Source organism: Mesocricetus auratus, unplaced genomic scaffold (assembly GCF_017639785.1).
Source record: "Mesocricetus auratus isolate SY011 unplaced genomic scaffold, BCM_Maur_2.0 Super-Scaffold_100020, whole genome shotgun sequence".
Lineage (NCBI taxonomy): Eukaryota > Metazoa > Chordata > Mammalia > Rodentia > Cricetidae > Mesocricetus > Mesocricetus auratus.
In genome coordinates this window covers 40,422,953-40,436,836 of record NW_024429201.1, presented here as the reverse complement: position 1 = coordinate 40,436,836, position 13,884 = coordinate 40,422,953, and the positions used below count along the sequence as shown (strand labels likewise).

Here is a 13,884-nt window from a genome sequence, read left to right as displayed (position 1 = left end):
ACTGCAAGTATGTATAGCCATATGCACAACACATACATATGCAAACCCATACACACACACACACACGCATACCCACACACACACGCACACATGCACGCACACATGAGCATGCACACATACACACACATGCACACACATTCACATACACATTCACAAGCATACGTACATAGACACATATGTGTACACCCATACATGCACATACATGCACACCCACACCCACACATATGCACAAGCATACGCACATGCACACTTGTTCACATGCATACACACAAGCATGCACACACGCACATGCAAACATACGTGTACACCCATACACACACCCACACCCATACACATACACACACGCACACCCATACACACACACATGCACACGCACACATGGACACATACACGCACACATGCATGCACACACACATGCACACATACACGCACACACAGGCACACACATACACGCACACCTATACACACACATACACATGCACACACACACACACACACACACACACACACCGCCACCACCACCACCACACACCAAATACCACATACACAACGTTTTCACTTTGTTTGGATTTTCTTGGTTACCGTTTATGCTCTGTTTTCTTCTCCAAGGTTTCATCTAAGATACCACAGTTCATTTGGTTTTTAAGTCTCCTCAGGATCCTCAAAGTTTCAAAGCTTTCCAGATAATCTTTGTTTATCTGTTGAGTGTTTCCTTGTGTTTGATGATGTCTGCAGTTTTGAGGAGTACTGGTAAGGTATCTTATAAAGTGTCTTTCATTTAGACTTGGCTGATGCTTTCCCAGGTGGTCCGTTGGTCTGTGTTTGGGAAGGAAGGACGCAGAGGTGAGGTACCCTCATCACATCTTACCAGCAGCACGTGAACTCTCCCTAATGCTGTGACCACCTGCCCTCGTTTAGTGTGATGATTTGCTTTTCTCTAGTTCTTCACTTCCTCTCCTGATAATACTGCACTCTTTGAAATCAGGTAGCTAAGTAAAGCACACAGTATAGGCATGGGGGGTGTGCCTTATTTCCTTAAGGAATAGCTGCAAGGATTTTTTTTGGATTTATGGAAATTCTGCCCTATGGATTTGGCTTTTCTCCCCGTTTTATTTATTTACTCAATCAGTTAATATCTATTAGTGAAGAAACTTGTATATGTAGTTTTTACAGTGGATTATAATCCAGTACTATCCAGTGTATTTTGTCGCTTGAAAACTTTTAAAGAGCTTCTCCTGAGAGAATTTGCCAAGAAGGTGAATAAAAATCATTGCTCACTAAGGGTCACCTATGCCAGGCTCCGTGGACAACTCCATGTTTGTACTTAGGTTTGATCTGGGGAATAACATGGTATTTACACAGCTGAGCATGAGAAAACCTACCCTAACCGCAACTGTGCATCTGTGTCTGTGAGATTGTTCAAAAAGTTGAGCTACGCTTGAGCTTTATTTTGAACTTGTATGGGAATAAAAATGGTAGCGTGTTTTGTTTCATGTAAAGTCATTGTTGAATCAAAGCAAGTTTGTGCAATTCTATTGCACGATTATTATTTTAATTTAAAAATGGTTTATTTTATATTTTAAATATGTGTTTGTGTCTGTATGAGTTTATGTATACAATGGACATGCAGGTACCAGAAGAGACTAGAAGAGGGCATGGGATTCGCTGGAGCTGGAGTTTCAGGTGGTTATGAGCCACCTGATGCAGGCATTAGGAAGCTAACCCTGCCCTCTGAAACAGCAGTAGTCATCCCAGCCCTGACATCTCTCCCTTCCTTGTCCCACATTGTTAAACTATCTAAGGTTAGACACAGTAAAGAAAGGCATCCTGATCTTAAAGCTTCATATTTCTTTCTTTATATTTTATATCCATACGCATTACACATCTGTGGAAAATGTGAAAACTAAAAAGTAGGAAGGAAATGAAGTCAAAGTCAATGACAAGGCACCTTGACATACTTTATATCTCGTCCTCAGAAGGGTCCCTTGTAAGTTGCACAGTATGTTCTTTCAACATCAGCAAATGAAGATTCAGAAAGAGAAGCCTATGCAGCTAAGGGTATGCATTCTGATGACATTGCTTGTACCATCACAGTCAACCCTGCTGACCCTGCAAAGGAGCATGGCCACATACATGAGGACGAGAGAGAACTGTGTTGTGTTTGTGCTGACTCAGATTTGTACAGACTAGTTGTGTAGATGGAAAGGTACCAGTGAAAATGAAGAGATGTTACAGGGAATGGTCAATTAGCAGACAGACCATGTGTGAATGACATCATGGTGGGAGTCCCAGAAAAGACATCCAGGAACACTGGATTTCGAGCTTTTTTAAAGCAAAAGCAAATGTTACTGTGGGTTAGGATTGGGTGTTTACACATATTTTTTTTTTGGCTTAGGCTAATGGAAATTCAAAAATCCCACATTCAAGCCTGGAGTTGAAGCTTTACTCTAGGCTAGGGTAAACTTTGACGAGAGAAGAGCTGGTGGGTGTAGTAACTAGAGGCTAACCTATCAATCACCTGATGGTTTCTTTGGAACCCAGAAATCTACTGTTGGGAGTCGGAAAAAAAAGAGGATGCGGATCGGCCAGTGTTTTAGTTATAGGCAAACTAAGGAAGTAGCACTGTGATTTAGGTGTGCTTTTCCCTCACCTGAACTCAGGTTGAAATTTGACTGTCAACATAGTGGTGGTGGGAAGTGTGATCCTTACTGCGGATGCTGCTTCTCTCATGAGTAAGTGCTGCTCTTATGGAAATGCACTGTTATTAATTGCAGAATCAAGGGGGGGATATGAGTATTGAATGTAAAATCTTCTTAGTTGTATTTATTTGATAACTTTTAAAATAAAATTAAAGAAGAAACAAAGTGGGTTGGGGGGCTCTTTTCAGCTTACTGAGGGCATCAGTTTGGTGGTCTGTCAGGAACTGTTAGAAATGCACTGTGGAATAAGCGCGCCTCAGCCTTCAGGAAGCCTGCAAGGTGACAGGAAGATGGATGTCAAAAATAGATGAGCAGGCCACTAGCTCCTTATAATTGCTGTAACTACTATTAAAGAGCCATTTTCCTGGCCTCCAAAGCAGGCCACTACAGTGAATTGGTGTGTCAGTCAAGGCATTTACAATAACTTGCATATTTTTTTCAGAGTTAAATGTTTGCCTGATACTTTGGGCATGTCTTTCTCAATATACCTTTGTTTGGAAGCTTACAAAATTACATCATTTAGCATGGTCCCCTCTCTTCCTTCCAGCCTTTCCCATCTTGCTAGTCTTGAAGCCATTGTGCAAGCCTGTGAGGCCATCCCTCCCTAGATCCACTTGAGTTTCTGAGGCCTTCTTTCATAGAACTGGGATCCCACTGGACCCTGGTGCGGTGGCCTTACTTACTTTCTGTTTTCCACCACTCTTCTCTCCTCCAGGGAACTCAGCCCAGGCTGTGGCATGACTCATCTATCTGGTTTCCACATCTTGTCAGTTGACAAATTCAGCTGACTGCATCTTCTCTGTATCTCTCAGATCCATCTTTGTTTCTCTGACCACTGACCAGATCATGCTCTTGTGACTTCAATTTGCACTATTATGAAAAAAATTTTCTTTTGGTTTTTCGAGACAGAGTTTCTCTGTATTGTTTTGGAGGATATCCTGGAACTGGCTGTGTAGACCAGGCTGATCTCGAACTCACAGAGATCCGCCTGCCTCTGCCTCCCAAGTGCTGGGATTAAAGGTGTGCGCCACCAACGTCCAGCTATAAATAATCCCATACCCACATATTTTCTCTAATTTCATCCATTCATTTCTCCTTGTAAGGGAAAAGTTAGAGGTTTCTTCATCTCCATGATCTAAGCATTTAGCTAAGAGCATGAAACAGGAAGTAACAGATACTAAGTAGTTGGTACACACAGTCTCTGTGTATGACTTTTCTCTCCAAAAGGGAGGTTTCTTTCTATTCACGAACTGAGATTCTCCTCACTCCCACCGGCCTAGTGCTTTTTCCTTTCTATCAAAGCAGTAATACCATCTTTAACTTACTCAGTCCTGGGCTCAGAGTTGTTTCACTGATGTTCACTTCCTGCAAATATTCGAATGTCAAAATCCTACCCATAATTTCACCCCTGAACCTATCATGCCTATAAGGCTTTCTCACAGTCTTCCCCTTTGTCATAGTTGATCTTGTTCTTTGAATGGCTAAGTACCTCCAAGTTTCAGTCTTCTTTTCATATAGTTCCTTGAAAGATAGGGTTCAATTTTAAATCCCTTTTCCCCCTCAATATATGTTTTTATTTAAATTAGAAACATGAATGCCTCACATGTCAATCCCAGCTTCCTCTCCCACCCCTCCAGCCCCCCACCCAATCCCCACATCATTCCTCAGAGAGGGTGAGGTCCTCCCTAGGGGGATCTCCAGAGTCTGTCATTTCATCCAGGGCAGGACCTAGGCCCTTCCCCATTTGTCCAGGCTGAGAGAACATCCCTCTATGTGGAATGGGCTCCCAAAGGTCATTCATATGCCATGGTAAACACTGATCTACTACCCAAGGCCCCAGAGATTTCTGAGGCCTCCTCACTGACACTACATTCATGGAGTCTGGATCAGTCCCCTGTTGGCCTCTCAGCCATCAGTCTGGGATTCAAGAGCTCCCCTTTGTCCGGTCAGCTGTCTTTGTGGGTTTCACCAGCACGGTCTTGACCCCTTTGCTCATCAGTCCTCCATCTCTGTCACTGGGTTCCAGGAGTTCAGTTCAGTGTTTTAGTTGTGGGTATCTGTCTCTGCTTCCATCAGTCACTGGATGAAGGTTCTAGGATGGCATATAGTAGTCATCAACCTTATCATCAAGGAGGGGCTATTAATGTAGTCTCTCCCTTATCATCAAGGAGGGGCTATTAATGTAGTCTCTCCCTTATCATCAAGGAGGGGCTATTAATGTAGTCTCTCCCTTATCATCAAGGAGGGGCTATTAATGTAGTCTCTCCACTATTGCTTAGTTTGCCAGTTGGTGTTGTCCTTGTATAAATTCCATTTTTATCAATTATAAAGCTAAATGAAACACTGTATAAGGAAGAATTCTAAGGGCACACTTAGGTTGCTCAAGGCAAAATGATACCAAGCCATATTAGACAGTATATAGAAAAGAGAAAGAACGAAGCGCCTGTGGGCTAGTTAACTTGGTTGTAGATCTCCATGTTTTTCTAAACTCAGCTTGATGCTCTGTCCTTGAAGACATCTATCCCTGGAGCTTCCATTGTAACCATGCTCAGTTTTATCCTTAAATGCCTCAGATCTTCACTTTATACTTCACAATCTAACAAATTTGGTGTTTGAGATACTGTAAAGTAGGAAAGAAAGATACAAAAAAAGCTAACAATTGTCTTTAAGGACTTCCTTTGTAGGTGACCTTAGAAACCAGGAGAACAAAGGCAGTGGTCTAATGTACATCCAAGTCTATTGTGGAAAATAGAATTTGTGAAAGGCAGAAGCCACATGTTTAAAATGGTAACTTGACATAGTATGGGGGAATTCTTGATTAAGACCAACAGCTACACACGTTTGGGCATAATCACAGATACGCAAGAAAACAGAAGCACTCACAGGGCCAAGTAGAGGTTATTCCTCACATATGGTGATTGTTCAATACTATAAAAATTACCAACCAAAAATTTGGTGTAAATTCTAAAAGACAAAGTAAATGAAGAGTAGAAGAAAGAGCTTAACTTTAATGAGACTTATCTGATCATATGCTAGAAGTACATGGGAGAGGAAGGAGGATGGGGAGGGGAAACTACATGGCTATATAATCTCAGAAGTTAAAATAAGTGCATGCAATTCAGAAATACAATTTCTATTCTGTTCTAAAAATTCTGTACCGTGAGCTTTCTGGCCTGCTGGAAACACCCTTCTCTGCCCTAAAGAAGCACACAGATGACATATTAATTATGAAAGTGTTGGCTGGTTACCTGAGCTTCTTATTGGCTAGCTCTGTCTTAATTATTAAACCATCTCTATTAATCTAAGTATTTCCATGTGGTCTTATCTTACCAGAGGAAGAATCCGGACCTGTTACTCCTGTTACTGACTCTCTGCCTATACTTCCCAGAATCCTCCTTGTCTCCTAGTCCCTCCTGTCATCCTGCCTAACTGACCATAGTGCTTTATTCATCAACCAATGTGACAAAAGTACAGAAGTCATCCCCATCAAAACCCTTTTAGAAAAGTAACAAGATTAAAAAATAAGCATCTGGTGCTAGGGTAACTTCCAAGAATCTGTAAGGAGGACACCAACTAAGGCTCCTAGAAATAGTAGAGAGGATGCCTGAGTTGGCCTTCCCCTATAATCAGATTGATGAATACCCCAACTATCATCATAGAGCCATCATCCAGTAACTGATGGAACCAGATGCAGAGGTCCACAACAAGAACCAGGCCAAGCTGTGGGAATCCAGGTGAAGAGAGGAGGAGGGAACATATGAAGAAGGAAGTAAAGATCATAATGGAGAAATCTACAGAGATAGCTGAACAAAACTCGTGAAAACTCATGGACTCTAGACTTAAAACTGTGGAGACTCCAGCGGACCAAACTAGGACCTGCATATGTGGGAGACAGTTGTGAAGCTTGAACTATCAGAGGAGCTCCTGGTACATGAGCTAGCCTGTTGGAGCCCATACGTTAGTGGGCGATGCCATGTTTACAGGCAGTAGGACTGGAACACGATATAATCCCAGTGCACGAGCTAGCTTGTTGGTGCCCATTCCCTATGATGGGATTAATGCATGGCAGAGGGGTTGGGCCCTGCCCCAAACTATTGTGCCATACTGTGTTGACTCCTCACGAGGAGGAGTGAACTGGGAGTGGACTGGTGGGAGGTGAGGGAGGGTGGGAAGAGACGAGGAGGGAAGGGAGGAAGGGTGGCAGAGAGAACTGTAGTTGGAATTTAAAATGAAATCAAAAAATAAAAAAACTGAAAAAATAAGCAACTAAAACATTACAAAATAAGAGTGAGGCAGGCATTGCATTATATGCAGAACGTATTTTTTTTTGTACAGAGACAACCAAAAACACAACTTGCAAAATGAAAGGAAATAAAATCACTATATAAAATAATATGTGCTCATTAGATTAGAAATAAACTGATGAAAATGGAAATTGAAAAAAATCATTCCATTTACAATAGAGACAAAGAAAAAACCTGCGAACATTGAAGAATGAAATTAGTTAGATAGATCTAACTAATTATCTAACTAATCTCTAGATAGGAAGTATATGAAGAAAATAATACTATGTTATTAAAAGTTTCTAAATAGTACCTAAAAGAATGGAAATATACAATACATGAAATTTAAACCTTTCTCACATTGTTGTAGAAATTCAATGCAGGCTAGATCAGAAAATCTTATGTAAAAAGTAATAAGCACAGGTGTTTTTGAGTGATTGCTGTATGCCAGACGCATATTTAACATCTTATATGTGTTCAAGTTCTCAATGTACTGTTTATGAATGTAGAAGGAAGCCAGAGTAAAGGCAAGTTAAGTAGCTGCTGTAGATAGCAGAAGTGGTAAGTTGTTCAGCCCCAGCCAGCCTGGCCCTGCTGAACTAGAAAGAATAAAAATGCTACAATATTTAGGAAACTCTAGAAAACAAATATGATGGTGGCTAGATAGCCTAAAGTTCTAGAATCCAAAGTTTTTTATGCAAATGCATTGATATGAACACAGAAATAAACCTTAAATGGGATTCATATGTATACCCAAGTTTACTTGGCAATTTAATGTATTAGAAAGTACTGGCTACCAACCGTGCTCCAGGGAACAGTCCCACACCCAAGAGTAAATGAGCAGCACGAATTGTACTTAGTGAGTTACTTTTTAAAAAGACATGGAAATGGGAGAGTTGGGGAGGTGAGGAGTGGATCTGGGGGTTAGGGGATGAGTAGGGGTTAAATGTGATCAAAACACATTGTATAAAATTCTCAAAGAGCTAGTAAAATACATTTAAAAGAAAAAGATTTCACTTCCTATAGTATATTTAAATCTTGTTTTTATAATTTAAAAACTACATAAAATAAAAATTGTAAGAATATTTTAACTATAAAAAATTAACACAATATGTTAAAATTAAGAAATTAGGAAATGTGGATGTTACAGAGGATATAAAACAGCTTTAATTGCTCAGTAGTTTAATGACCACAATTAACATGTACAAAGATCAAAGACAGAAGACACAGCAGCAGGAAATATTTGCAACAAAATGAAACAGTGATTACCATATGCAGTTCAGGGACTAGGGAGAGAAGTTGGTCAAAGCATAAAAACTTTCAGTTATTAGAGGAATAAGTACAGAGACCCAATATGCAGCTTGATAGTAGTAATGAGTTATATATTTAAAATGTTATTAAATGTTCTTACCACCAAACAAAATACATGGAAGGCTAATAATACGGAGTAAAGCTGTATCAACTGACTTAATTGCAATAATCATTTCAGAAATACATAAATAGCAAATTATTCTATTGTAAGTCATAAAATAATAGGCTTTTCCTTATTAATTTCACATCCATACAGCCAGGAGTGGAGGAAAAGATGAAAGGAGGAGAGAAGGAAGGAGCAAAGAAGGAGAGAGAGAGAGAGAGAGAGAGAGAGAGAGAGAGAGAGAGAGAGAGAGAGAGAGAGAGATTTATTGGTCAGAAAAGTACCTGTAATACCAGTGATATTTTTTTCCTAAATAAACTGTGAATAATGGGAAAATACACTAACCACTAACATTGTTCAAAGTGGAAACTAGAACCCATCAACATAACCCTCAGCACGTGTGTATGTGCATATTTGAGCAGGGCTTTGAAGAGTCTGAAAGGTTGCATCCTAAACTGCTAAATGGTAATCATGGAGCGAATCTCAGTTCCCACTTCCGTGCTGTGAGAACACTGTGTGTATTAGTGTCAGCAGGACTTAAAAGGGAAGGCAGTTGGGGGCCGTGATGCAGAGGAGCACCTGAGGTTTGGCAGCTATTTGGGTGTGAGTAGGAGGCAAATGAAGGAGCCAAAGATGGCTCAAAATTTCCATCCTGGGGCCTGGGGACTGCAGCTGCCGTTTATGGATATGATGGGAACAAGATGAATTATTTTCATTGTTACCAGAGGAGAGACTATGAGTTCAGGTGTCAATCAAAGTAACAGTGCTTCTTGTTTTAAGTAATAATTGCTCCACCAGGAAAGCTTTCTACATGGATCATAAAACTTCAAATAAAGTGCAGTTTTTATTAAAGGGTGACTTTGCACTATGTGAATTCAATCTCAGTAAAGTTTTCTCGACTGTGCTTTGTAAGCGCCTTTCCTGTAGATTGTGGTGCTGGGAGCCAGATTGCTCACTACTGTTCTTTCTTACCCATGCTAGTTTTAAAATTAAAGAATATCCCCTTTTAGCTAGAAAAGAAATGACAATCTTAAATAATCTCAGGCTGGGGAAGCAAGTATACAAACTAGCTGAAACTAAAAAACTATATGACTTTACATTCTTACTATGAGTTGTTGTTTAAAATATTCCATTAGGCAGCCCTGCCTAAGTCTCCGGATCTATAAACAGTATTGCACAGTGAGTCCAAGGAAAGAAGCATTAAGATTAAGCCCCATTGAGGATATGCTTCCTGAAAATATGGTCAAAATGCTGGGAAAATGTATTTTTATATAAGTATGTCATATTTTATGTTGGGTCTGAGATAGAAGTGTATAACACATCAGTGGGAGATATTTGCATAAATGAATGAGTCAATACAGTCACCTGATGAAGCCTTTTAGTTTTAGTTTTCAGTTATGTGGGAGTCAGCCTCCTTTTACATTTTTATTTTCCATTCATCTTTCACTGTATTTTTTATTTTAAACACTATTTCTGTTATTTTTTTCTTAAGTGAATTGTATAATCTCTCATAGGCAATATTTTTCCTACTGAAATGGCTAGCTGTAAACAGAGTTAAAACAGGACATTTGTGTGACTATAGTGCTTTTATTTTGAGTTTAAAGACTTCCCTGAATTTTAAACCTTCAGAGAACAGTTTGTGATGGTTGATTCCATTGGATAATTCTCATAATTTGTTTTAAAGTGTATGTAGTCACCCACTGGAGAGATTAGACCAAAGAAAATAAACTTAGTGTTTTATATATTTCTTATTTTACAGAAAATAAATACAGTTGGAACCAGTAATGCCGATATCCCTTTGGCTGGTCCCGGAATGTACCAGTTGGACATCACGCTAAGAAGGGGTCAAAGTTTAGCTGCCCGGGATCGAGGAGGTAAAAATTTAAGAACACTAACACCTAAAAAGCTTTTTCTATGGTGTTGTGACAGATTTTGTTTTCTTTATTTGGATCCAGAGACACTTTGCTATGTGACAACCCCTCTGATATGGGTTTACATGTACAGAGGTGAGCATACATCAAATACGTGAGGTGTACATAAACCTGGATGTGCATACATTCACAAAGAAAGTGGATGTTTTAACGTGGGTAAGGCATGCATTTGCATAACAGAGGCATATGTACATAGCTGAGCATACATTTATGTAGGTGATCAAAAATGCATATGGGTGAGATATATTTTTACATAAGTGAGGCATACGTTTATGTGGGTGGAATACCATTAATATAGGTGGGCACATATTTACAATGTGAGTACACACTTACACAGGTTAGGCATACAATTACATCAGTGATACAAGTGAGTAGGAACACATTTACATTGATAGGACATACATTTACATGACTGGGGTGCACTTTAACATAGATGAAACATTCATTTACGTAGGAGAGTCCACATAGATGACACATATATTTGTTTAGGCAATCATACATTTACACAGCTAAATCATGCATTTACATAGACTAGACATATGTTTACATAGGTGAGCATACATGTCCATAGGTGGGGCATACAATTTTATAGGTAAACACATTGGAAGCTTTGTCAGAAGTTGGTTTTTGGTAGAAAAGGTTCTTTGTTAACTAGAATCGCTCAGTTCAATCTGATGTCCGAAGCTAACATCTCCTCAAAACTTTGAGGCCCTTAGTCAGCAGCTATCGGAAGCTTGGCTAGATGTCTACTTCCTGGTGAATTACACAGAAATTTGTAGGCAGTCCTAAGGTAAAAGAAAGCCAGATTCAGATTCCAAAAACATGGACAATCACCCAAGAACTTTCTAGAATCAGTATAGAGGCAGAATATGGAAAGAGTCTAATGGACTGGGGAGCAGTCTTAGGGGATGTTGGACACATGCTCTGCAGACAATAGAGACTCGGGAGGTCTGAGAAGCTCACACCTTCAGGATGCTAAGTATACACCTTTCATTCGGAGGAATGAAATCCCTATGCCTACGCCAGCCGGTCCTCGGATGCAGACAGGTCCTGACCTATGATGCTTTTGCCTCTGCCCCTCAAAATGTGGAATGTCTAAGAAACAAGATTAGGGATTCAGGTTACCATTGCTATTTCTTGTCTCTAAACAATGAATTATTTAATGCAATATTGAAGTTTTGTAATTACAAACTGTAAACATGGATTCCATTTTAAGTAAAAACTAGTAAATGTCAATAACATTCTTAATGAATGGAGAGTGAGAAAAATGTTAAAGTTTATGGAGACAAGAGAAGCTTTTCAGAATTAGATGTCTGTTCTAGAAGTTAAGAGCAATATTTATTTAATCATACTATCTCAGAAGTTGCACTCAGAATAGAGAAACAAAGGCAAATAACATACAGTTAGCATCATTTAATACAAAATTTTTATTATTCAAAGTGATCTCAAATTAAATTATTTGATCTAAAATACAATTAGACCAGGAAACAATAGCAAACTTTTAATCCCAGGTCTTCTCCTAACATTGTTGAACACATGTACACACAGCTACTTATTGTAGGATTGTTTATAGTTATGTAATTATTGAAACAACACAAATACCCCCAAATAGGTAAATAGTTGAAAAAACTACAGATCATCCATACGAGAGTATAGCCTGCAATTGTGAGGGGAAAAAAGGAGAGTAAAGAAAATGTCTAAAAGTTAGTGTGGAAAATTTGACAAGATAAATCATCAGGTTCATGTAGCTGAAGTTCAAAAGCGAGTCAGTTGAATGCAATGTTTCTTGTAAGAAATTAAAAGCTATAATAAATTAGGCAGTCTGCCAATTTGTGCAGAAAGAACACAGAAATAAAAAGTTAGGCGCTAATGAGATTGGTAACATCCTGACTATAAAAAGATGAGAAAAGGTGTCAAGAGTAGGGATGAGAGTGAATGGATAAAGAGAAGTAGCTTTTCTCCAAGTGAATTCTTCTTCCAGTAAAGCTCTTCCTAGACTGCACCATAAAATCAAGGTAAAGGCAGCCATGCAGAAATGTTATGGTTTAGACCATGATTGTCAATTTTGAAAATACTTAATAGGTATGCTAAGAACTAGCTAATAAACAAGTAAATATGCAGTAGATACTGAGATGAGATACTGTTGAAAACTGAGGTATAAGAATAGAAAATGGACAATATAGACAAACTCCTGAGACATCACAGATAACAGTTTGAACTGTTATGTGTGTGTACTGAGATATATAGAAATACAAATGGATGAATGTGTGTATGCATGTCTGAATCTGTCTGCAAACTGGAACTATAAACAATGGCAGACATAATTATGAAAAAGGTTATCAATACATGAAGGGTCCAAATCTTTGTTTCTAAATACAGTTTCCCAAGTTCAAGTGATCAGGACTTTTTAAAAAAGTATTGATTGCAGACCTGGGTAGGAAAAGTACAAGATAAGGTGGTTGGAACATTTTGCATTGACAAAAAGTAAAGAAGTGCTAAAAAAAATGCTAGCAGAATGTCAAAACACAGGAGCCATGGCAAAGAGACAAGTAATGACTACAAGAGAGCCAGTTTCAGCAAGAGTGTTAATGATGGTGATAATGTGTGAATATAAGATGAAACATATATCAACCTTAATAATAAATCATGGTTGAATACATGAGTAGGAGGGAGAGGACACTATGGTCATAACAATCCCAAGCAGAAATCATACTAAAGTTGTATGTGAAAAATTATGATGCAAATCGGAGTATTTGGAGCTGTAAGACTGAGGGAGAGACTGTCTTGGCCAAGTTGCAATTTACAGGTAGTTACCATTGGCAGGCATAAGATATGCAGGCAGCATTTGCTCCAGCTAACATGCACTAAGAAATGCATAACATGGCTGTGGGCAATCAACATACTTAAAAATGTATATTCTTGGCAAACTATGTCATTATGGGATGCCAATTGCTTGAACAGAACAAACTTTGTTCTACACTTAAGACACTGTGTAGTCTTTCTCCCATCCTCTTTTTTAGAGTTACTAATGTATATCATTGTACAGAATGACAGATTTCATTATTAGATTTTCAAACCTGTAGTGTAGGCAGTCACCTCATTACCCTGTCTGAGTAGCATATAAAATATACCTAATTCACATCTAAATCTAGATTCTCTTGTCCCACCCTATCCTGTTTCACCACAGTTTCCAGTCTGGTTTTCATGTGTACACAGTATGTCTTTCTTATAGTAGCAAATTGTTCTTAGATAGAAGCATGGAGCAAGTCTCAGGAGAATGGGAGTGCTATGTATGTAAGGAAATATTACTTACCAGGGAAGAACGACAGATCATAGATTTAAAATGCCAATTTCAACCTAACCCAGTCTGTTTTGCTCTTGGAAATTGTTTTAACTCTGTGTGTGTGTGTGTGTGTGTGTGTGTGTGTGTGTGTGTGTGTGCGTGTGCCTGTGTGCCTGTGTCTGTGTCTGTCTGTCTGTCTGTCTGTCTGTCTGTCTTTCTGTCTGAAAGTAAAGGCCTGATGTGGGTGCCAGGGATTGAACTATGGTTTTCTGTG

The 13,884-nt window shown here is 39.1% G+C and overlaps 1 protein-coding gene across 8 annotated transcripts in view; it reads left to right on the top strand.

Annotated features, from left to right (window-relative positions):
• Positions 1-13,884, top strand: part of Mctp1 (multiple C2 and transmembrane domain containing 1) — a 521,330-nt gene that overhangs the window by 204,684 nt on the left and 302,762 nt on the right. For all 8 annotated transcript variants that reach the window (XM_040728844.1, XM_040728841.1, XM_040728842.1 and 5 more), the window contains exon 2: positions 10,156-10,270. In XM_040728844.1, the coding sequence (XP_040584778.1) occupies positions 10,156-10,270 (115 nt within the window). The remainder of the gene's footprint in view (positions 1-10,155; positions 10,271-13,884) is intronic.